Genomic DNA, 26,383 nt, shown 5'->3' with positions numbered 1-26,383 from the left:
CTCTAGGATTCTGTTAAAATTTGAAAGGATAAAAATAATAGGCTTTTAACTGGAGTCTTAGTTTAGTCATATAGGACAATATGCATTTATATTTATTTATGGCATGCCTCAAAACTGTAGTCCATTATGAATTTGGCACACTGAGCTTCAAATTAAAAATTAGCACTAAGTCTTTCATGATGAAGAGGACAAATGATCTATGTGCATGGTTTTTATTAACTATGAAGTATCTATTGTGTTTCCTTCCCAAGATCAATATGGATCATGTAGTCCATCCAAATCAGCTGCATCTGGCTGAACAAAATGCATACATATTGAAAGTGGTCTTCACTCAACATTGTTCACTTAAACAACAAGTGTTGTTCTTTGATGAAAAAAATAGAAGTTCTAGAGTTCACATTTGTTTTTCAATTAAAATGGTCCCACAACTCCATCTACACTAAGAATCTTATTTTCACATCGTGAAAATAATAGTAAGACATCTGCTATGTCTTATTATCTGTAGATACGTGAAAGGAGAGGTAACTTTTATATTAATAAACTTTCATGATCATAACTACACAAGACTCCATAGTACTAAGTCATAAAATACAAACTGCCATGGGCTAGGGCAGGGGGTGGGAAGACGACTATTTCTAACTTGGTAATAATATCCTAAATATGTCTGGGGCTAAAGGCTTAAGTAATGGAGGAATATTTTCATGAATTAAAAGTTAACTGGAAATTAGAGATGTGTCATAAACAATAATGTAAGTCCCTTGACAAAAATAGTTCTGAAAATATGTGTAATGATTTTTAAAAGAACTAGTTTCTAAACCTGCATGTGTTTAAAAAAGCACAATGAACACATATATTGTCCAACAGAACCATATTCCAGTAGTTATAACACATTTCATATTACAGCAATTTTAGAGGTGAAAAAAAGGCAGCATTCCAGTGAATTATGTGGAGAAGCCAAGGGCTGGCAAAACCACTAATTATTATTTGGTATTTTCATAACGGTGTACAGATGTTTTCAGTTAGTTCTCACTCTTTTGTTTTGTCCTGTTTGCTTTTTGAAAAGCTGGCAAAACAACAAGTACCCTGAAAAAGCTATCATCTTTATGATTTTCTCTGAACTCTGCCTGTGGTGACCTTTAATCTATGCAGTCTGCCACCTTGGCCTGCGACTGGGAAGAACTCAAGAAGTGCACAGAAAACACCGTTAAGGTAGGCCACAATAAGCATAAGCAAGGCAGACAGGTCTAGAATAAAATAAGAGGGCATGAGTATCTCTACAGGTTCCCTCTCTGTACATAAAAACTCTTAGTTGTATGAGTGCAGATGTCTGCACAGACAACTCACAACTGAAAAGTCAGTCAAGACCAGTTCTCCCTTATTTATTAGCACCTAGTGTTCCCTGTGTAATATTTGATATACTGTTAAATTCAAATTGCCCTCCTTTAAAACTTGAGTGCAGCAAATATATGAATAACAAAATATATTTAAATTCTGAAGTGTTTACAAGTATTTCTGTTATCCTGTAACTATAATTGTGGGATTTCTATTTGGTATGGGCCATGCTTTAGACTGTGGCTAATTTGTTTATAAGCTACCATTAATCCTGGCTGTATATTTTCACAGTTTGGGTAAACACTTCATTTGCATTAAATTTACAGCATTAATGAGATGTGAAATTTAAAATGCTACTTGGAACATAAATGATGTAAGAAAGCAGAACCAAGCAAAAAGTGTTTTGTCACATTTGAAATCATAAAACAATTTAAACCTATTAAAATAGGAACGATGTGTCATTTGAGATTTTAGCTTTATAACTCATCTTTGACTAAAGCACAAAAATGAGGAGTGAAAGATCTGGAAAATATGAGATTGCTCAAACCACAAATTATATACCAGTTCTACCCCAAGTTGGCTTTTAAATTGGTTTTCAATTTTTGTCTTTGGAAGTTATAAGCTAGTAAGTTCTCAATAGCCAATAAGACTGAGAAAAATATCTCTGGCTGAAACACTACTGTGCATGGACGTTATCAATATATGCTACAAGAGATGGGAAAAGCCAATTTGAGAAACTCTGTTCAGAGAGTTGAGAAACAAAAGATCAATGAGAACAAAATTTGGAAAATGAAATGATCAATTTTGGTCTCAGAAGCCCCGGGAGCCCCGTTCTGAGCCCAGATCTGAGAGGCAACGTGGAGAAAAGCACCAAAGCGAGAGCGTGGCTGCACCATTACACCTGGGTGAAACTTGCCCACCTGTTGCTGATGTAGGAAGGATGGGTCTCTTGGGCTTAGTCCCACATATCGATTGGCTTGAGATGTGCCTGAGGCTGTGTAGGCTGATTAAGGAAGAACAAAAACAAAGATAAAAATTGTGAACTATCAGAATGAACACCCTGTCCATGTACAAGAAACCCAGAGAAGTGGGGATTTGCAACCAAAAAAAAAAAAAAAAAAAGTGTCTCTATTTCTCTTCTCTTTTGCCTGAGTGAATATCAAGTGATAGAAAAGAAAAGGTAGTTGACTTCACATCAACTAGTTTATCCCCCTGAAAGACTCTGGTAAAGCATGTCCCATCCTTTGGTGTGTGTGCCTCACACTCACATGCTCCAGAACCAAGCACTGGCGTCCTAGGTGGGCCTTTATGCCAGATCCTAGTGATCTAATAGCAAATAATCAGTGATGGTCTGAGTCGAAATGTAAAAGCAGACTGAAGACTGTCGGGAAAAACTGACAACTTTCAATGATCGGATTAAGCAGATGTGCTTGATGATATGAGATGAAAAATGTCTTATTTAAAGTCTTACTAACAAGATAATCTAATACTACTTTCATGAAGGAGGAGCCTATTTTATTGTATTATGTAGAATTAATGAGCTCAGTGTGAATATGACCTCAAGTCAGATGGAAATGTTTTTGGAAAACATTATTCATGTTCCACAAGTGCAAAAAACAATGATCACTTTCTTGTGATTGGTCCAGGACCGGAGTTGATGACACTCCCTGGGTCACCAGGGACAAACACTTGGTCACCAGGTAGAATGTATCTCTACTCCTTACACTGTTATCACAAGAATGCTTTAGAGTTTTGTGTTTTTCTTGGTACACAGTGATTCTCAGCAGAAAATTCTCCATATTCCTAAAGATTTCTGTTTCTTTTTACAAGAAAAGAGTCAACAGATCTTCCGAGCACGAAGATCGTACACACTGCTCCATGCAAGTGTAAGCAGAAGATCTAATGTTTGGCCATTCTACATTGAAAGGTCTGAAGAAAACTGTAACGTTTGGCTTAAACCCATCAGGTTAGTGAGGAATCCATACATTAGTTTGAAATAAGCAGCCTTTCTAAAACTGACATTTTAATCCTGCCATGTTCCTTTAGAGGACTGCAGCATTTTGATCCACTGAGGCCTTTTTAGATCGACTTGTTAGAAGTAGGGAAGATGCTCACCGCTCATCTTTTAATTACTTCTGAATAAAGGGCCCAGGCAGAGGCTGCCATAACAACCGGTGATTCTGCTGCACCTCCAGGCCTCTAGAATTCAGCACAGAGCATGGACAGTCAGGGAAGAGCCTCTCTGTACAGACAGTGCAGAGCCAGCACGGAATCTGAGCTGCTTTCTTTTCAACCATGAAAAAGAGGCTTCCTTGGTCTCTGTGTTTTCTTTAACTTTATTGACTTAGTTCAGTGACCAGTTTCTCATTATCACTGGTGCCTTGGGAGCTGGAGCTGTAACTTTGTTTATTGAAAAGAAAACTACTTGCTATATATCTTTTCTGTAGGAGTGGAAAAGGGACTGAGGAAGCAACCACGATACTCCTTTTGAATATCTGTCATTTTTCTAGTCAATTCAGATCACTTTTTTGAACAACCTGTATGCGAAGTATAAAAACATTGCATTAACAAACAGGCTGAAGGTGCTCTCATAAGTGAGCTGTGCTCCTTTGGGTCTGACATGTCCCTGAATCTCATATACTGCCCACAGGAGTATAAAAGTAGGCACCAGAAGTTTCTAAGAACTCAGTTTTGATCATTTATCCACTAACAAACTTTCAGTTGATTTTTAAATCTTTATTTCTATGTGTTTCTATTTAAATCATTGATTTTATTTATTTAAAGATGCCAAGATACTCAGTTTTAAACATTTTTACAGTGATTTAGTGATTGTAATATATGTTCTGTTCTAAGACAAGAAACCCTTAGGACAGAACAACGTTCAGTTTTCCCTGTCTGGGCCTCTTCCATGTGTGCACTCAGGAGAGTCTTTACTGTTGTTAGGAACTTCTACCAAACCACTGGTTACTTAGCAGTCATAATTACTGATGGGTAAACTGTCAGCTGAGATGGATTTATTAGTTTATGGGGATTCATGGATTTTGAGAAAGAAATGTGAATTTGCTATAAATTCAAAATATTGTCCATTTTTCTTACAGGGTTTCTCCTAGACTTTCAGAAGCCATTGAAAAGGAACATTTTACAAAAAGAAAAAGAACATCTTTTCGAGGGCCGAGAAAGTGAGCCAGGGGCACTGCTGTCTCTGGAATTCCACATGAGAATTTCCAGAGCATGGGGATTCCCTTGCTCAAGGGAAGAAAACAAGGAGATAAATGCACGATTGCGGAGGTTCACGCTAATTCCTCCTGGCCAGAATCTTCTCTGTTCCATTTTGCCAATCTGTGTGCACCAGCTCCATTTCTAAAAACCTGGTAGTTTGGGTGAAGCCAAATGAAATGTTGTGTACTTCTGAGTATTGTATATGAAGAAGCAAAGGGCTCGTTTGGTGAATTGGTAGATGCTATGTTGAGTTCATTGGCTAAATCTCTGACATTAAATGTTATAGCCATACTTAAAGGCACAGTATCTGATATACTGTGCTAAGCAAAAGTAACAAAAAGTTAAAAAAAAAAAAGTTGCAGGTAATGAAAGTGCAGGTAGCTTTTGTGTGTCTAACATTAAGCTCTGGAATGTTCTCTCCTGCACCTAACATTGTGTGAATGTTTTTAATAATGACACAGCCTACAGTAATGTAATCACAAAATTATCTTACAGAGGTACTGATTCAGTCTGCCTTGTGGTAGGGCTTGATTTCTGTAGGAATGCTCCAATAAGTAACACTTATCTAATCTCTCTTTGGATGATATAAAAACCTTGTATACTGAGTTATATTTTTTCTGTGCAACTTTGATGTATACCTTGAAGGAGCAGGCATGACTTATTATTTTTGATATAGTTGTTTACTCAAACAAATAAGCTTCTCCCTTTTCAAATGTAATGTACTGACTGAAATTTGATAAGAGATAGCATGTGATAACTAGGCCACATACAAGCCTGCTAACTCCACATAAATGAGAAATCTCCATCTGGTCAGGTAGCTGGAAAAGTTGCTGTGTTTTCCACCTTGGATCAGACATCCAATGGCGCCTGTGATGGACATTTCTCATTTCCTGCAGAAATACTTACTGGTTGCTGTAGGTGAAGCTGCCTCACCTTCAGTGGATGTAGTGATGGGTTTAGTATCTGTCATGGTCAGGGTCACAGGTCGCACTGCACTGGGATGGGGAGAGGGTGCCAAGACAGGAGTGAAATGGCCAGGCACTTTCCCTACCACTTGACCACTGCTGTTAGGCTACAAAACAAAAACAGAATGCCGGGTGAAACAATCCAAAAGGCAACCATCTCAACCAACAACTCCACTCGGCACACGCAGCCACGTGGGTCCTGCTCACTTTGGGGGACAACCACGCAGGCCTTCTCAAGTCTGGGTCCAAGAGGCCAATCACTGGTTAGTAGTAATAAAAAGCAGCAGCATCTATAAGATTTTCATCTTCAAGGTACGTCACATGGCTTACTTCATCTTTACAGCAAACCCTGCAAGTCAGGTACCTTTGATCCATGCTTCAAGTAGGCAGAAAATTCAAGGGTAACACAGCATTTCTTACAGAGCTATCGAGAATCAGAACTCAGCAGTTCCTTATTCTCTGCTCTTCTTGTTCCGTAATGAGTCAGTCAGTTTTCATTTTTAGAACACAAATTTCACTTAAATGAAGATATCACTCACACAAGGAAAATTAGAATATCTAGGAGGTCAAACACACCATACTCTGTGGGGTTTCTGTCATTTATAGTCAAGGCTCACTCTTCTACAAAAAAAAAAACAAAAAACAAAAAAAAACAAAAAACTCTAGCTCTCACACACATGTATGTTCAGACACACACACTGGACAGTTTAGACTTCAGGATCTCTATACAACTTTTGATGATTTACTAATACAAACAAATAGAATGAAATTTAAGATTTCTCAAGTTTCAGATCCACACAATGATATAAAATGCTGAACTAGGTGTGACCTTACAACTACAAATAAACTATTTCCAAAGTAAATTAAAATATACTGAAGTGAACCAGAGGACAAATGCACATTACTATTTGAGTTACTCTTCTTTTGCTGTGCATAGAAAGTTACACAAAACATTTATGGGAATTGACTGAGAAAATCCCCTGGGTAATGATAGAAAAGATATTATTATCTGAGTTTTAGCCCCTGAGTGCAAAAATAGTTTCTGTAGTAAGAGACAAAATCTTAAGGGTACGTGCAGAAATCCTGGAATGTATTTTTCTAGAGAGAGACTGCTATTTTTGATTATATTCATATTGAAATTCTCCACTACATGTTGTTCATAAACATTCTACTAAGAGATTATTCTCTACAAATGTATAAGCGTTATTATCTGAAATGCTAAAGGCAAATAACAGCAATGAAACAAAATGTTATCTAAATACCTGCCCATAAATTACTAGTAGACTTTTTTTTAAGGAAAAAAAATGAATAGCTAATAATAGTGTGACTTAGAGACATGAACTAAGTTTTTGGTTGGCTCCCGCAGAGGCTGCATTCTTTATTCTACAAAGCAAATGAACTTGGATATCCTGACTATTCATCACATGTAATTTTAAGCATTTAACTTTATGTCAGGAAAATTGACTAGAGTTTTCCTCTACGGAAACCTATGGGAGAGTTATATCTTTAAACTAATTTTATTCAAAATATTCTATTGAATAGCATGACTGTCTCACTATAATTGGTGTAGCAGTAATGTAATTAATCTCCAAATTGCTGTGGGAAGGAAAAGGAATCTCAGTTGCTTAACTTAACAATCAGTGCAGCACTGGAGAATACTGGAAAGAAAGGTTCACTCTAGGTGAATGGTGAGTGAGTACTCATTTTTTTCCCATTTGTAGTATTAAAAAGGTGAATATCAAACATTCTATCTTGAAGCGCAAATTAATTCGTTTGGGGCTGTGGTTAAAAATCAAAGCAGATATAATGTTACTAAGAAAGAAATTCAGTAATTACTATAAAGACTCATTTTTTTCCTTTCAAGGGGAAAAACAGTTTGTTTCTAAAGCAGACCACCAACTTCTGGTTATTTGAATACTATAAATGACTGCTGTATATTAGTATATCTTCAGAAAGAAGAAAGGTCTCGCTTTCTCATCAGTGGGTGGTGCAAAACAGGTTGGTAGTACCTACCTGCAACAGAAGCAAAATGGCAATAATTTCAAGGAAACACTGCCTCTGGATATGAAGTTACCCTGCCCACTGTGTAAATTATGCTTCAGAAATTGAAGCAACATGAACAAACAGACCTTCCTCTCACTTAAAAATAACAAAAGTGATGGAGAAAGAATTCCCAAGACAATGCAGACAGCTTCTCCAGAACTCAGAAGAATGGGAGGTTGTCTTCAGTTTTCTACTGAACAGATGAAGCTACACTCAAAGGCCTCTATCTTTTAAGGCTGTTAATAGATGTAGATAGGAAGGGAGAGATGTCTTATCTGAAGCTGAAGCTAAACAGCATTAGGAAAGGATTATCCTGCTTAGTACATTGCTTCTATTATACAAAATCCTAAGAGGTTTTTTTTTTTTCTTTTCTTTTTTTTTTTCCTAAATAGAGATGAGGGTAAGATGCTTCTCCAAGAAGCCGGATCTTTACCTCTGAAAATGTAAAGAAAAGTTGAGAAAAATATAGGCAGATTATCACCTAATATGCCCTCTTAACTTATAAAGAAAATGACATATACGTAAAACAAGCACTGAATAATTAAAGAAATGCGTAACACTAAGGGCCTGATTTTAATTTGCATAATTTTTCCCCTAACGGTGCCTAATTAAGACATCAGTTTAAAAAAAAAAAAATCCAATGAAACTCTAAGATTTTCCACACTGAATTAACGTTAAGGACTTTTAATGGATGTCTTAATTAGACTTTGTTATTCATGGAAATTCTACACAAATTAAAATCAGACCTTGTGTGCACTGTTCCCAGCTGAGTCTAGCAAAATGCTCTATGGAACTGAGACTTTTGATTCTAAGCTCTGACAACAAATTTTATTTCTGAACTGATATACTAAGACACTGCTCTTTTCTTACTTGTCATTGGTGTTATAATCCTTAAAAGTGCTATACCCTTTGAATATTTTCTTCTAAAAATAAATCATAAGTGTTTAACCTCAAATGCAAGACTCAGTACTTAGTTTTGTTTATTAGTTAATGGAGGTAAAAGTAAAGGTAACTTTTTAAGTAACCCAAAGAGTGCTGGATATGTTATAATTCAGAACTAAGTATTCAGGCCCATTTTGCTTTATCTTAACAAACTAAAACCCAGGGGATTCTTTTTAACCTTTCTTTGTCTATGGATACGCACATATTATTTATTAGCATTAATGGAAGTAATGATAGCATGTTTGGGAAAATCCCCCAAAGCATTAAGAGATATAAGAAGTGGACAGGAGTCTTGGAAGTAAAGCAGCAAAACCAAGTACCACACCACACAATCAAGATTACCTTGCAGACTTTGCCTACTATGATTATTAGTAGACGCAGCTTTGGTACAAAGACTGTCTACTTGATTGTGGAAAACTCTCTTAAATCAAATCCCTAGGAAGTGACCTTGCCATAGAAGAAACCACATGTCTTGGGAGTGAGAAATGTACATGAGTCACTATACTTTCACAATGAATCCCCAAAAACCACTGCACAATGTTTACCCAAAAAAAAAAAAAAAAAAGACCCTTCTAGTAATGTCACTCATTATTAACTGAAAGTCATGTCTCTGCACAGAATATTCAAGTAGTCATCAAACACTGAAAATGTTGACATTACCAAAGCCTATTTAAATACCTAATAGCTGGTCTATAAACACAACTGTAAGTTCTTTTGTGTGTGTTTATTTTAGCACATACCTTGCTCTGCCTGAAATAAGCACTTTGTGTCAAACCAGGTATTTCAGAGGTGCGAACTTCAGCTCAGAGCTTTTTTGTCAATGTGTTTTCTGCAGAAACTTTCTCTTCAATGAGAAATCCAAAAAGAGTAACCCCAAACTTCGCAAATGTACCCCTTTGGGGCAACACACTTCCTACCTGTCATTCAGATACCTTTAAATAAAAACTTACTGAGTCACCAAGAAACTTCCTGAAGACGACTTGCAAGGCTTGATGTTCTGCCAGACATACTGTCTGACTAACCTTCGAGACTTAGAGTTAGACCTGTCCCAACTCCCGTAAGGCTCTAGTCTTATTTTTCTCTCCTATTTTTACCTGGCTGGTTTGTGGGCTGGATGGGTCATAAGAAGGTACATAGTTCTTCAGAGTCTCCTGAGGATTCAGGTGGGGAGGATATCTGATTGTTGGATGAGAAAAGTAGCTCGATGGGGCCGGAGGAAGGATAGCTTGTGTTGGAAATGGCAACGGTGAGGGTGGAGGTGGAGTTCGAGTTGAGATGACTGCAGAATAAAGCAAAGGAAAGATTGACTCATCAGCTGTTTCCCTCACTGCTTCGTTCTGATCCTAAAGAAGGCTGTGAGACTATAAAGCCCGTAGCCATTCATTTTTTCCCCATGATTTAACCAAGCGCCCCTAAAATAACAGTCACTGTTCGACTTTTGTCATCAATACCAGTACTATGAAGCAGACAGAAACAAAACCCCAGTTTCAGGAATCAACCATCTTGCTTTCTAGATTTGTGAGTAATTAAAAAAATAAATTTCTTCTTTATAGGTTCTTCCAAGACTGGATAAAACATTTCAATGAGCAAAGTTAATTCCCATCAAAAACACAACCTTTGATTATAAAACCTTTGCCTCACAAGTCCAGACCAGTCAGGGCATTGATTAGTAGTCAGGAGATAAAAATTTTCTATACAAATTCAAAACAAAAGTGTAATCCAATTTCTTTTTTTTTTTTTTAATTTATTTGACAGGTAGAGTTATAGACAGTGAAAGAGAGAGACAGAGAGAAAGTTCTTCCTTCCATTGGTTCACTCCCCAAATGGCGCTACGCTGATCAGAAGCCAGGAGCCAGGTGCTTCTTCCTGGCCTCCCATGAGGGTGCAGGGGCCCAAGCACTTGGGCCATCCTCCACTGCCCTCCTGGGCCACAGCAGAGAGCTAGACTGGAAGAGGAGCAACAGGGACTAGAACCCGGCACCCATATGGGATGCCAGCGCCACAGGCGGAAGATTAACCAAGTGAGTCACGGTGCTGGCCCCCTCCAATTTCAAATATATCAGTTCCCTATACATCCTAGCTGGCAGTTGATTAAAAGGAAAGCTAATAATTAAGTATAATAATCTCATATCATGAAGAATAATTTTGAGTCATTGTATAAATGCTTACAAACATTCAAACTTAGGATCTGGGGACTCATCGACCTAATAAAAATGTTCCCCAAGTCCAAAAGAGCCATGTTTACAATCCTTTGTCTTCCTCTGTAACTTTTACTATACATAGCTTAAACGATACTGTTAGGGTAAGATCAAGAATAAAACCTACAGAAATGCAATTTAAAGTTTTTATATAGGCATGTATATTAATTTACCATTAATATTAACATACTAAAGATATCAATATACCCTTAATATCAGCATTAATATGATCATAATCTATTGTACAATTTTTGAAATAAAATTCTGAAGTTTGACAGATGGGGAAATAAAATTGCATGGTCATTTTTTTTTTTAAAGATTTATTTATTTATTTGAAAGGCAGAGTCACAGAGAGAGAGCAAGGATCTTCCATCACTGGTTCACTCTCCAAATGGTTGCAAAGGCCAGGTCTGGGCCAAGCTGAAGCAAGCAGCCAGGAGTTTCATCTTTGTCTCACACATGGGTGCAGGGGCCCAAGGCCTCGGGCCATCCTCCGCTGCTTTCCCAGGTGCATTAGCAGGGAGCTGGATTGGAACTGGAGTAGCTGGGATGCAAACTGGTGCCCATATGGGATGCCAGCAGTGCATGCATCGGCTTAACCTTCTATGCCATAGTGCTGGCCCCTTGCATAGTCATAATGTTGACAGTACTAATCACAGAAGTACTAATTAAAAGCACCAACCAAAAAAAAAAAAAAAAGAAAAAAGAAACCAAAAAAAAAAAAAATACCAACCAGTATATGCAGAACTGAAGATGAAATGTCTGTTTCTATCAAAATGCCCATCTAAATCATAGGAAATTACAAATGATGAATGTTTATGAGACAACTAAGCAAACAATATGAAAAAATAAACTCTTCCCATGAACTATAAAGGAAAACCATCTGGAATGACTTATTTCTAACTTTGTAATTATGGCAAAAAAGTTAAGGGGTATTGCTTATCTCTCCCAAAGAAAACTTTTTTTAGAAGATGTGACAAATGAAGATTGTCTATCACAGCAGAATTACAAATGCAATTTCCTGGTTTCAGCTTTGTTTCTTATCATTCTCTGCATTGTTATCATGAGGGAACTTCCAGGGCTTAGCCGCACACTCACTGGACCCACCAACACAGAGAGGCTTTTCAGAAAACAACAGTATATTTCTTGAAATAAAACTCCTTACTGAAGCATCATTTTATTTAAAAAGTATGCCCATTTGAAAGTATAATTTAAGGAAATACAAACATCTTGGTGAAATCGAGCTTCTTTTTACTTAGTGTCAAAGTGCTCTTAATCTCAGTTTAATTTAACCATAGACAGCTCACATCTGTACACAGTCTCTCGAAGGATATATACATACTTCCATCTTGAGTCTCCTGGGTTTTGAGATTAATTTTGCCTTAGTTCTGGAAAAGATCTCTTTTCAGCAGAATTGGCACAAATCAAATCTGAACTTGAATGTCTGGGCAACCTGGCACTGTGCTCATAGGAGCTGCAGCTGGACTGAGACAACTGGGTATAATGTCTTCTTTCAAATCGAAAGTAAAAATGCCTATCTTATCAATAAGAGCCCTTCTAGTCCTTTAAAAAAATAGAAAAGCAAATCAAAAATATTTTTGAAAAATACACAAGTACATGTATTTCTTGACTACGTTATTGCAAACACTTCCTAATTGCCTTCCTCCAGTCTCCCTCCTGTTAATACAACCTTTACAGTTCCATACAAATTATTTTTTTAAAAAATCATTATTCTCAGCTGAAAATCTTCCAGTGGTCTCCTATTGCTTCCAGAAAAAAATCCCAACAACTTCATAGGTACATATAGTTTTCATGTGCTGTAGGAGCTAGTCCTGGGTCAGCTCTTTGCATCCATCCTTGACCACATCAAGAGGTATGTGGATTCTTGGACATTTGACACTTCCCTGCTGCCATGACCTCTAAAACACTGGTATGTCCCATTGCCTTTGCCTGAAACTCTCTTCCTTGGGGCTTGTGGTGAACTTAAACTTCAAACTGAGTTCACAAAACATCTCTTCCAGGCATTTAATCCTCTTCTAAGTGTCTAGTGCTGTTCAGATCAGATGTCTAGCCAGTGTTGTAGTACTTCCATTTCCTGACTTCATCATGAGTTCCTTAAGAACAGAAACTGGGGACCTGCTACACCACAATGCAGGCATCCCATGTGGGTGCCAGTTCCAGTCCTGCTGCTCCACTTCCAATCCAGCTCCCTGCTAATGACCTGGGAAAGCAGCAGAAGATGGCCCAAGTGTCTGGGCCCCTGCACACACATGGGAGATCCAGATGCAGCTCTTGGCTCAGGCCTGACCCACACCTAGCCATTGCGGCCATCTGGGGAGTGAACCAGTGCATGGAAGACCTCTCTCTCTCAATCTTCTCTCCCTCTCTGCTTCTCTCTCTGTAACTTTGCCTTTCAAATAAATAAATAAGTCTTAAAAAAATCAGAAACTGTCTTTTATGACCAAGGTGCCTATTACAGGCCCCAAAATATTAGACATTGAACAAATACCTCATGAAAGACCAATGTGGAAGGTTTACATAGATCTCCCATGTTTTAATATGTAAAAATATCCTACTTATTTTTCAAATGTTAAATATTTTAATCATATTAAATATTAAATTTAAAACAATAAATATTTAATATTAAAAAATAATGACTTCTAAGTTAATTTTATGTCAGTATTCAGCATTCTAAATCTATGAAATAGCTACTGATTTTTTTCACTTATCTTAGTAACAGAAGCAATAAATATCAAATTTTTATGCCATAGTTAATTTATAAATCCCTCTCTGAATTTCTTATTTTTCCTAATGTCAGCAATAAAATTTAACTATACCAACAATAAATATCAACAATATACTTACAAGTCAAAACTAAGGAATTAGCTTAACAGATTTTATATTCTTTGAATAAAAATTTAAAAAGCAGGGGCTGGCATTGTGGTAGAGAGAGTAAAGCCGCAGCCTGCGAGGCTAGCATTCCCTATGGGTGCTGGTTCAAGTCCCAGCTGCTCCACTTCTAATTCAGCTCCCTGCTGATGTGTCTGGGAAAGCGGTAGAAGTACTTGGGCCCCTACCACCCATGTGGGAGATCCAGAAGAAGCTCCTGGTTCCTGCCTTGGGGACTAGCCCAGCTGTAGCCACTGTGTCATTTGGGTAGTAAACCAAGGGATAGAAGATCTCTCTGTAACTCTGCCATTTGGATAAATAAATAAGCTCTTTTAAAAGGAACATTTAGTTTGAAGAATATGTAACTGCCTGATGATAGACTTAAAGCAATAAGGTTTATTACTATAAACATTAATACACAAAAATTTTTCCATGTAGAATTCAGTCTCCTTAGGACATAACAATAATAAATAGGTAGAAATCATACAATATTTATGATTATTATATCTCATTTTTAATTTTTAAAGATGATTTAATTTTTTTGCTGGTGAAAGTGCAAATGTAGAATATTGAATTCTTTGCTTTATTTAAATTGATACTAGACATCGTATCAAATGTATTAGCCCAAAGGATTTGAAGATGAACTTCAAAAGTTCATGGAAAATAGCATTAGAAGATAAGTTTATTTTGATGCAAAAATTTCAAAATTCATGCATAGTTGTTTCATAACACACATTTTCCATGAACTTCTTCAAGGCACTTTGTATAAAGCTATTGGTACAGTGCCTCTTTTATTTTCTGATGAACTTCATTACCAAATAAGTAAATACAGATTTGTGTCTAGAAAATAACCTCTATGGAAATAGTGTCCATATATCTTAATGCCTTTGGGAAATAGTCTGAACTTAACAACATACTGGACATTCCAGCTCTTCCTTAGTAAAATCTATCACATTAGGACCAGTCCAGAAACTACTGTTAAAATAACGTTGGATCCTTTATTTCCTAAGTTTTGTGATGATCATCTGTCCAACAAAGGCAATTCAAAAATACATACATAAATAGAATTTAGTTGTATGGCTTTGAACATTTCTTCTTATAGATTAATAAGAAAAAAATATTTAATCATACTATGACCTTCCCCTTTTTGGTTGAGAAAATATGGTCACCATAGACACAAACTTCTGCTCCCTCCCTAGAGGGCTGGGCCCTGCAGACAAGAAAGGAGACTCTCCTCTATGCTTGAAACTCCTCACCACTGTGTGCAACTCCAGGTATTCCGGGATGATGGTGCTGGGGGAAAGTGCTCAGTCTTGGGGAAGAATCCTGTGGAGATGCAGAGCTGAACAATGGCTTTTCAGGCTTCTTCATAGTAGTCGGAGAAGACATATCTTCAAAGGAAGAGAGAAAAACCCAGGTTACACAACCTTCCAACACTACACGGGTCATTTCAGCATCATCCAAGATCTCATTTTCCAACCTTTCAGGATGTCTGGGCTTTGGCTCGTGGAGAAAATCTCTCCTGATGCTCAAAGCCTCAGCCACGTTGGAGCTTTGAAACAGCTCCGTCAGAAGCAAGCTCCGTTGAAGGTCATTGAAGCCTACTTGGAAAGCATTGTCTGAATCATGCCTGTTACACATACATCTTAAACTTCTGAAAACCCACGCATCATGTTTTCTTTAGTCCCTTGGTTCACATAAAGGTGTTCTTTACCTGGATTTTCATTTACATGATTTATGAGATTCAGGTGCTTGTCTTTTGACCCTTCAACCTCACTGCAAACACAGAGGACAACTTGGTGCAAATGTGAAAAACAACCTTTGGGTGTGCTGGTAAGTATATCATTGATTTTACATCCTTTGTGGAAAACTCATTCACTTGTTTAGCAAAAAGTACATTCCTTAAAATTTGCTCATCTGGCAAATATTTACTGGTTTCTCTATTTGCCAGGTAAAGTGAAGATGGTTAAGAAAAATAAAAATCCCGGCTCTAGGGATGCTCACTATCAGTGAAGAAGAAAATAATTGTCGACAGTCAAGAGACAGAAAGTGTGTTGACAGCAGGGACATTGTGACATTCGCTGCCTCTGTGTGCAATACACTGATCAAATCTGCCTCCCCATGTTAAGGAAGGCGTCCCAAAGTGACATTGTTTTCCAAAGGTGGATGGGTACAACATCCCCAGAAAGGAAGTGTTCACAAAAAGAGGGGCATAGAATATGCACATATTGCAAGTACAAGCGTACAGCGGTAAAGGACAGAGATGAAGAGGGGAAGCAAATAAGAATGAATGGCCAGAGACTTCTGGTACAAATCCTGAATGTTTATCTTGATGGGAGAAACACTGTGTGTGAGCAAAACAGGATTACAACTATAGTGTAGGGCAATCCCCCCAGAAACTAAATGGAGAATGGATTAGCCAAAGTGGAGAGAAAATCACGGTGGGTGCTTTAAGTAGATAGGTTGACTAATACATTCATTCCATAAATATTTACTGAAGACCCAATTTACGTCAGATATCACACTAGTGATGCCCAACGGTGAACTGGACTCACTTTTCCCTACTATGAAACCTGAAATCTTGGGGCAGGTGTTTAGTGCAGCAGACAAAACTTTGCTTGGGACACCTGCATCCCCTATCGGAGTACCAGGGTTTGACTTCCCACTCTAGAGTTCAGGTTCCTGCTCATGTGTACCCTGGTGGCAGCAGGTAATGGCTCAAGTGGTGGAGTCTCTGCCACACACATGGGAAACTGGATTGAGATCCAGGCTTCTGGTTTAGACCTGACCCAACCCTCACTGTTGAGGAACAAACCAGTGATGGCAGTTTTCTCTTACTCACACACATTCTCTCTCCCTCTTTCAGATGCATAAAACCAGTAAAAATTAAAAGAAAAAATAAAGTGAGGGGATATGAACAAGTAGAAAAGAATTACAAATTACAAAAGGAGAAGTATGTGGAGCTTCATTCATTCATTCATTCCATAAATATTTAATATTGTCAAAAGATAAATCCTGAGAGCTTTAAATTAGAGTAGGGACAGAGCTAAGGCAATAGGTAATTAAATGGAATTGACCCAATCAAATCAGTAACTGAAGTAGAAGGTCATCATCTTAGGTGACTAACAGATTACAACAAGTAGTTATTTGGACCAGAGAAATTAGGAGGAAATCTGGTAGAAGAGATGTGTCTTGGTTTTAACACCATGAGAAATTTTTGTGGGAGTTTGTAAATTTATAGCAACTGTTGTAAAAATGATGAGTGATAAAATTTATATTTTTATTATCAAAGATTTTAAATATATACACAAGGACACAGAGCAGTAATTGATTCTCATATACCCATCACCCACCTTTAGCAATTATCAGCTCATAGGAAACTTATTTCATCTTTATTCCCATCTATATTTCCTCCCCTTATCTTGCTTTGAAGAAAATCCCAGATCCTGTGCAATTTCACCTCAACATATTTCATGCATTTCTAAAAACAAACTTTATGAAAACAACAAAATCTGGGGCTGGCACTGTGGTGTAGTAGGTAAAGCCACTGCCTGCAGCGCCAGCATCTCATATGAGCGCTGGTTTGAGTTCTGGCTGCTCCACTTCCGATCCAGCTCTCTGCTATGGCCTGGGAAAGCAGTAGAAGATGGCTCAAGTCCTCAGGCCCCTGCACCCGCATAAGAGACCTAAAAGAAGCTCCTGGCCCCTGGCTTCTGATCCACACAGCTCCAGCCATTGCGGCCAACTGGGAAGTGAACCACTGGATGGAGGACCTCTTTCTCTCTCTTTCCCTCTCGCTCTCGCTCTCTCTCTGCCTCTCCTTCTCTCTGTGTAACTCTGACTTTCAAATAAATAAATAAATCTTTAAAAAAATCATATCACATAAAATATGTACATTTTGTATTTTTAACTAGAAATTTTTTAAATGACAAGAAGACACAGCGATGTTAACATAACATACTAGCTATTATTATATTTTACCATTTTAAAGATTGCCTAGGCTCTGGTAAAGCCATCTAATGGAACTAAATATGTGTTTCCAGTATTCTGGTACTTAAAGAATGGATTAAAGACAGTAGTCAGCATGGTCTACAAAAAAATGTCAAGCTACAATTTGTGACTAACTGGCTATACTAACCTATCAGAACATTGATGAGTCAGAAAATTATTTCTTTGCATTTTTCTCAAAAAGTAAAAACAAAAGAATTTTTCATGAAATCACAGCAATTAATGCCACCACAAAAAAAGAAAATTTTTAAACTAAAGTTGAAAATTAGACAAAGGAATCTCATTTCAGCTATCTTTAAAATACCTAAAATAATACTTAATTTCTCTTAACAGCCAGACAGTTTTAAAAGATGAAACTACAAATATGGTTTTTGCCTACTGGAGGTTAAATCATAGACATATACATTGTGAGAAGTGGGGAAAAAAGACCTCTTCCACTCCTCATGGTACAGATGATGAAATAATTTTCTATTCTAGTTTTTTAATTTACAATTACCTCTTAGAAAAAGAAACTGGTAACTTTCTATTTACACTCTAATACTTTGCCTGTGCTTAAATATGAATTTCATATAAAATGAACCTGAGTAAATCAATTTTTAAAAACTCCACAGTATACATAATACAGCAAAAACGATATAGCATTTCAAAACAACTGAACGTGATCAGAGCTTGAAAGTGGAATAGTGTCATTCTAGTTATGCCCTTTTTGGAGAAGAGGATCAATTATGGCAACTACAACCACCATAACTATATTAGAATTTTCCATTAATCCCAGAAAAATTCACATGAGTCTCTTTTTTTTATGAAAGGCACATAAATCAAGGGTGTTGTATAGAAATTCTAGAGGCGATTACGTGATTTTTAAGAAATGACACTTTGCATTTTCTTAGCCAAAATGATTCACTTGGCTTTATTGTGTAATTACTTTGAGTCTTTTATTATTCTGGTTCTCTTTTAAGCATGCATCTAATAATAATGATGGCACCTTCATGTTCCGAACACCCAGAGGTCTACAGAGGTCAACACAACAGAAACAATAAAAATTATCAGTGTTCAACTTGTGAAAGGGACTACAGACTGTGTTGGCAAACAATAAAAGTAACTTATAATAACAAAAATAAAATGGGAAGATTCATAGGCCAAACTGAAAGGATGTGCCTTAGAAACAGGTAAAGAATGGTAAAATTAAGATGTAGGCTTAATTGTCTTTGTTTTCCCACTAAATGAAATTATTTCAGCGCCATTAATTGATAAACATATACTGCCGTATAGCATGCAGAAGGCCCTATCCTAAGCATTAGGGATACATGAGTCTTTGAGTGAATTTGAGTGAATACTCTCTCAAATTAAAAAAAAAAATTCAGTGAACTGCAGGAGGAAGGAAAGGTCAATTATCTGGGACAAGTAAAGGTAGAGTTTATATCTCTTAAGTGGTAACCATGAGCCAAACTAGTATTGTTTGGATTTTAATTTTATTTTGAATGTCTGCAGTCTAATAGACTTCATGCCAAACTGAAGGATGATATCATTTCTATTTTTAATGCACTCACATGCTACAGAAAAATAATGTTTGAGGAATGGCTATAGAAACGAGACGATTTTAAATCACATTTCTGTGAAGAAAAACAAATGTCTTCCTTTTCACAATCTACTGTTTCTTAAGCAGGAAGAATAATACATAGGAAGTTTAAGTTGACTATAAGTTGAATAATGCATAAATGCATAACAAGTTAATTAACAACATATAAATATAACAATGCATAAGTTGATTAATGAATAAAATAAAGATGCTGAAGAGAGAAGTGGGATGGTAAAAAAAAAAAATCAGCTGAAATTTCTATTGATGGGAGGCAGGCAGGAACTGCTGGTGGATGATGACAAAGAAGCAAAACCCATGAGGGCTTGAAATCAGTAAAAAAAAAAATTAAGTTTAATTCAGGAAAGAACAATTGCAAATGAATCAATAGCAGGAGGGAAAGACTTTCCAAACCGTATGTAATTTTCAGTTCTAGCTTCCACTAGGCTCTTTCCCCTTGTAACTGGATGAATCAAGACTCTCCTTTCAAGTTTTCTCCAGGTCCTCTCACTATGGCTCATTATAAAAGTTGTTGGAATTATATCCCTCCAGCAATCATTCTCAGGTGAAGATCTACCATGGCACCACACATCTATATAATTTGACCCCATCGTTCCATTTTATTTCTATTTTAGTTAAACTAACTTGCTTATGGCCACCATGGAAGGGGGACAGGAGGAACTTATTTCTAATTCTGTCATTTTTTGCAATTGATGACCACTTATGCTAGAACATTATGGTTTTTTTACTTGCTTATTCCACCTGTCAAATGATATTTTATCCATTGAACAAACATATTTTCTTCTCCTGGGAAGTTTTTAGGTCTAGATTTCATTAATGATCTTGTGTTTGAATCTTTTGTTACTTGATTTTTTTCATTTGTTTTTTGCAATGCTTATATTTAAAAACTGTTATTAATTACAGAGAACACTCCTTTCTGCTAGTTGTCTCCACCAGTTCCCACAATGGCCATCAACCGAGTCTGAAGCCAGGCACCAGAAATTCAACCACATCTCCCATTTGCATGGAAGGGAACCCAGTTACTTGAGCCATCACTGCTGTCACCCAGGGTCTACACTAGTAGGAATTTAACCACTAGACTAAATGCCTGTCCTTGTATAACTTTTTTCAAAAGTGAACAAATATCTTACCTCCTACAAAAGATGATTTTATCACAGACAAAGATATGTGGAGATTAGAACATCATGCACTTGGGAAAATAATGGGAAAGTAATCTAACATGGAGTGAGAGTAAAGGGAGAAGGTAGGCAGGGTGTCTAGGAAGCTTACTTTAGAATCTCGCATGTGAGAGTCTATACTGTGGAGTGATAACTAGTAATGGAAGATAAGTGGACTACCCATAGCCAGTATACCTTAAAAGGCATGTTCTGTGAACAGATATCACCAGACAAGACCTACTGAGCTGAATGCAAAGAAAGAAGTAGAAAGCAAGAATTAAAGGTAAAGCAAAGAGAGAAAACAAAACCAATCACCGAATTCCTAACAAGTACAAGGGGCATGGCCCCACACAAGGTTCAAGATGATAAATAAGATAACCTGTGGCCTGTCCTCGGTTGCTTACAGTGCACCAGACAGAGCAGACACTAAAGACAAAATGCCATTAAATAATTGCAATTGGAATAATAGAATGGTGCTTCAAAGAAGTGTATCATGAAACCACTATGCATGGACTTCAAAAAAAATTGTAATAAGATAAATTTACCCTTGGATTCCATTTTCCACAAACATTTTGAATGATCTTCATATCAAATTGTAGAAAAGGTTATTCTTAAGATTAGAGAAACTAATATTTTTAAGAAGCTGCACATTGATGGTGTTATTCTTCAGTGTCTACCCCTGCCTGTGTTTAGATTTATAATTTGACAGTTAGCTATGGTTTTAGAAATGAATTGTGTAGTTAAATACATAATAAAAGATCACCACATCAGAAAAAGTTCAAGTAGGCTAACTGATAGAACTTGGTTCATTTAGACTTAAGCATATACTTCAACAATCATTTTGCAAAATCAAGTTATATAATTTTTACAAGCCACACTATAATTTTGAGGAGCACTGTAACATGCAGACATCCTAAGCTGTGATGTGTCATGCATGTCACAGCATCACTTCAACGAGATAAAAGCTTAAGCAAATAAAGAGTTAGATCAACTCATCTCCCAACAAGGTAATTTCATCTACAAAGGAAGAGTCACTGAGAAGCGCAGCGTATGTACTCGACGCTCCGGCAGCTTGCACAAATGGTGCTCCAGATGTATATCTGTTCAAGTCAGCCCAAGGCAACAATTTTGATCAATTCTAATGTGATAAAATGCTGCAGGGAAAGTGTGCAGAAACGTGTTTGCGTCAGCCCTTAATTAAACTGTTGTTCACTTCCAAAGAACCTTAGGAAACACTAATGAGACATGAGTTTTGGCAATTCCTTCATCAAAGCAAAGACCCCTTCTTCAGTCTGCAGCAGCCTGTCATCCAAGCCGCTCCTGGGATAAATGTCACATGGCACTCCAATCAGTTAGCCACCTGTTAGTAGAAATGCACTGAAGTCAACTAGTGATCTAGGGCAAGCTCAAACAGCCACCTTCACACCTGCCTGCCTGGGACACCTGCTCCTTTTTCACATATACTAGAGCAATATGTTAGTTTTTCCAATAAGGTGAGTAGATTCAGCCTACAAATCATATTTCTATAGCCTATGAAAAAAACATTACCCTTTTAAAAAAATTCCTATTCTTCTCTCTAATAACACATGATTTATAACCATTTCAAATTAATTATTTAAGAGTACACAAGAAATACTGAACTTCTGAAGGCTATTATTTTCATCATACCATAACATTAAATTAAAATATATTAACAGTGCCAGTCTTATGATTAAGAAAAATACATTTCCATCTGGTTAACAAACAAATTGCACCAAAATGGTTGAAATGTCCAATTCTTTTAAATATGCCCAAATTGTTCTCCTTATTTACCTGCTATACTTGTAGACATAGCTAAATGAACCTTTTAGATATAAGCCACCATTTGTTGGTTTCTCTTCCTTTCCAGTAAAATAAGTTTTATTGCTAGGTGCTTAAAGAGTTATAATCATTGTTAGAAATATCTCCTTTATTTACTTGCTTATTTTTTTTTTTTGGAATCAAGCTGCTGAATATTTTCCAGTAACTTTTCTTATTTCTTTCTTTTTTCCCTTTATTATGGTGGAGAAGAAAATTCAAGGTGCAATGACAACAGCTATGAGACTTCTTCTTCTTCTTCTTTTTTTTTTTTTTTTTTTTTTTTGACAGGCAGAGTGGACAGTGAGAGAGAGACAGAGAGAAAGGTCTTCCTTTTTTGCTGTTGGTTCACCCTCCAATGGCCGCCGCGCCGATCTGAAGGCAAGAGCCAGGCGCTTATCCTGGTTTCCTATGGGGTGCAGGGCCCAAGCACTTGGACCATTCTCCACTGCACTCCCAGGCCACAGCAGAGAGCTGGACTGGAAGAGGGGCAACCGGGACAGAATCCGGCGTCCTGACTGGGACTAGAACCTGGTGTGCTGGCGCCACAGGTGGAGGATTAGCCTATTGAGCTGCGGTGCTGGTGCCTGCCAGCTATGAGACTTCTATTAACCTCGACCCTCTGCCTACGACACAGGCCAGAGAAGGAATGTGCATGCATGGGAACATACGGCATGCAGAGAGCCCAAGAACTGGGATTTGACAAGATTATATGATACTGACAAATCTTATTAAGTTGATATCCCCTCATAGTTTTCCAGGTTCCCTCTCTCCCTCCCTCCCTTCCTTCATTCCTTGCGTCCTCCTTTCTTCTCTCTCTCTCTTACTTTTTAATGGGTTTTAGATTTTTACAGATTTTGAAAGGTACTGTAATGTTACACTCTCTGGCCATTGAAAATCTCTTCAGAGACCAAAGGCACAGGTCATTGTGACCCCACGGAAACTCGTTCAAGCAACACACAGTGTGAACGTGAAAAATGAGCATTAGCTGAGTGGGAGCATGTCTGCCTTGCATTAAAATATTACGTAGAAACTGCAAGACAACATGGGGGGAAATGAACTGCTTAAAGTAGTAATGATTTTTTTGAAATAAATAAGAGGCTACACTATCAAAAGTATGGAAGAATTCTGGAGCTGAGATCTGCTATTTTTTTTACTTCAGGCCACAAATCCAGAGTCCACAGGCAGGGGAGCAACTTGGTCCCGGTGCCCTGAGGACAAGAAGGCAGAGATGAGGTTCTGCCAATGGAATGCTGACAGGCCCTGGTTTCTCTTCCTGGGTGGGCCATGGGGTAAATAATGTTAAAAGGAGAGGAAAACTTACAGCTTATTTACAGTAGTATGAATGTTATGTAAAATAACACAATCATTAAGGCCATAGTGAGGTAGCATCTCATCTCTATTACTCACATCCCAGCCCAAAGCTTTGATCTATTTATTTCTATTACTCCTTATGGAAAATGACACCTGTTCTTACTCTAGTACCTTTTACCTAAAGGTAAAGCATTTATGGTGGGGGAGTGCATTCTGGAGGAAAAAGATCAATTAGACTAAGCAAAGCTCTGTGCTGTCTCTCAGGTACCATCTCAGTTGCTCATTTATTTTCCAGTAAAATGGAGATATCATGGCCCATGGGGAATAAGGATATGGTGTAATCCTTGAGGGTTTAAATGAAGTGCAAATGGCCATCCAGGCTGTCCTACAGATACATTTCAGAAAACATGCTTCACAATAGTGTACAGAGCAGGTGCTGCACTTAGAGTACCACAGGTATGACGGTGGAGAAGCCGCTCATGTACTGCTAATGGGAAGGTAAACTGGTGAGGCCTTTCTAAATTCCAAACCACTATTTACCATAAGATTTAGAAGTGGACACAAGATCTCATGCATTGCTTCTACAATAAGACATATTCCTTTCATAAAATTTCTCTGAGTTTCTACTTGGTGACAGGCAGTATGATACAAACTGGGAACAGTGAAAAGAACTAGCCCAGAATGAATTAACCAGCTTAAACATAAAGAGTTATATTCAATGATGCTCACCATATCTTTATTTGTAACAGAAAAACTCAGAAATGATGTAAACATCCATGGAAAAAATAGATACCTAAAAATTTATAGCATTGCCAATGGGTAGCATTTTATGCAGTCAATATAAAATGGAAATGCAATGACATGGTAAAAATACCATTAGTGGGGCCAGCGCTGTGGCACAGTAGGTTAATCCTCCACCTGCAGCACCAGCATCCTATATGGGTGCCAGTTCTAGTCCTGGCTGCTCCTCTTCAGATCCAGTTCTCTGCTATGGCCTGGTGAAGCAGTGGAAGATGGCCCAAGTTCTTGGGCCCCTGCATGCATGTGGGAGTCCTGGAAGAAGCTGCTAGCTCCTGGCTTCAGATTGATACAGTTCCGGCCATTGTGGCCATTTGGGAAGCAAATGAGCAGAAGGAAGACCTTTCTCTCTCTCTTTCTCTCTCTCTCTCTCTCTCTGTAACTCTACCTCTCAAATAAATAAATATTTTTAAAAATACCATTAGAAGTGAAGGATGGAAAAGGTACTTTTTTTTTTTATTTGACAGGTAGAGTTATAGACAGAGAGAGACAGAGAGAAAGGTCTTCCTTCCATTGGTTCACCCCCCCCAAATGGCCACCATGGCAGGTGCTGCACCAATCTGAAGCCAGGAGCCAGGTGCTTCCTCCTGGTCTCCCATGCGGGTGCAGGGCCCAAGCACTTGGGCCATCCTCCACTGCACTCCCGGGCCACAGCAGAGAGCTGGACTGGAAGAGGGGCAACCAGGACTAGAACCCGGTGCCCATGTGGGATGCCGGTGCCACAGGTGGAAGATCAACCAAGTGAGCCATGGCGCCGGCCCCGAAAAAGATACTTATTTACAAAATACAATATATCAGGCAAGCTCAATTTAGTGCAAAAATATACATATTGAAATAGAATAGGCCGGCGCCGTGGCTTAACAGGCTAATCCTCTGCCTCGTGGCGCCGGCACACTGGGTTCTAGTCCCGGTTGGGGCACCGGACTCTATCCCGGTTGCCCCTCTTCCAGGCCAGCTCTCTGCTATGGCCCGGGAAGGCAGTGGAGGATGGCCCAAGTCCGTGGGCCCTGCACCCGCATGGGAGACCAGGATAAGCGCCTAGCTCCTGGCTTCGGATCAGCGCGATGCACTGGCCGCGGCAGCCATTGGAGGGTGAACCAATGGCAAAAAGGAAGACCTTTCTCTCTGTCTCTCTCACTATCCACTCTGCCTGTCAAAAAAAAAAAATAATAATAATTAAAAAAAAAATACAAGCAGTGAACGAGACCCTGGATCACCAAGGCGGCGCAGGCGGGAGCCAGGGTTCCCGTTGGGGCTGGCGGTGGAGCTCGTGGGGCCTCTCTCCCCTTCCAGCTCCCCAAGCCCTGGGGTCTTTAAAAGAAAAAAAAAAGAAATAGAATATATATATATATAGAATATATATATATGAGAGAAAACATGTGATACATGTCTTGCTTTGGCTTATTTCACATACCATAATGACTTCCAATTCCATCTCTTTTTTTATGTATGTGCAAATGTCACTATTTCATTATTTTTATGGCTAAGTAATATTCCATCATGTATATATACATATATATACATATATACATATATATATATTTTTTTTCTCTATCCAGTCATCAGCTGATGGATATCTAGGTTGATTCCGCATCTTGGCTATTGTGAACTGGGCTGCAATAAACATGAGAATACAGTACATCTTTCATATGCTGACTTAATATTTATAGAGCAAGAATAAAAAACTTGTCAGTGTCTTATTATTTGGTATATAGTTATAAATATTGTCTTCACTGAATTATGCCATCTATAAAATAATATAATATATCTACATAATTCTCTCCTTACTTTATGATCATTGTCATGAATCCTACATTATGTGATATTAATATGCCTGTTTTCAAGAAAAATACTAAGTATGTGTAAGTATATATATCTACCTATGAAATGAATACGGTAAAATGTTGAAATCTGTTAAGCAAATTATATCATAAAAATAGAGAACACAGAAAATACAGAGAAAAATATAGGAGAAAACAGACTAGTACATTATACAGTCAAATATTAATAGGAGTGACAGCATATTTTTCTAAATTACCTATAAATAATTATTGCTTTTATTATAAAAACACATTTTTGGAGTAA

General features: G+C 37.7%; 1 protein-coding gene and 1 long non-coding RNA gene across 9 annotated transcripts in view; one reads left to right on the top strand and one right to left on the bottom strand.

The window, feature by feature from the left end:
• NFIB (nuclear factor I B) overlaps positions 1-26,383 on the bottom strand; it is a 241,001-nt gene that overhangs the window by 22,746 nt on the left and 191,872 nt on the right. For 3 of the 8 annotated variants that reach the window (XM_062208243.1, XM_062208245.1, XM_062208247.1), the window contains exons 7-10: positions 14,845-14,979; positions 9,596-9,780; positions 5,458-5,623; positions 2,253-2,335 (exon numbers count right to left, since the gene is read on the bottom strand). In XM_062208243.1, coding sequence (XP_062064227.1) covers positions 2,253-2,335; positions 5,458-5,623; positions 9,596-9,780; positions 14,845-14,979 — 569 coding nt within the window. The remainder of the gene's footprint in view (positions 1-2,252; positions 2,336-5,457; positions 5,624-9,595; positions 9,781-14,844; positions 14,980-26,383) is intronic. The other 5 variants (XM_062208249.1, XM_062208250.1, XM_062208251.1 and 2 more) reach the window with 2 other exon arrangements.
• On the top strand, positions 1,130-4,488 carry LOC133771870 (uncharacterized). Its single transcript, XR_009867646.1, has 3 exons — positions 1,130-1,209; positions 3,163-3,298; positions 4,431-4,488. It is a non-coding gene; the product is annotated as an uncharacterized LOC133771870 (long non-coding RNA).

This window comes from Lepus europaeus, chromosome 12 (genome assembly GCF_033115175.1).
Source record: "Lepus europaeus isolate LE1 chromosome 12, mLepTim1.pri, whole genome shotgun sequence".
In the NCBI taxonomy this organism is placed as follows: domain Eukaryota; kingdom Metazoa; phylum Chordata; class Mammalia; order Lagomorpha; family Leporidae; genus Lepus; species Lepus europaeus.
The sequence above is the reverse complement of the archived record's forward strand: the minus strand, read 5'-3'. Positions and strand labels throughout refer to the sequence as shown.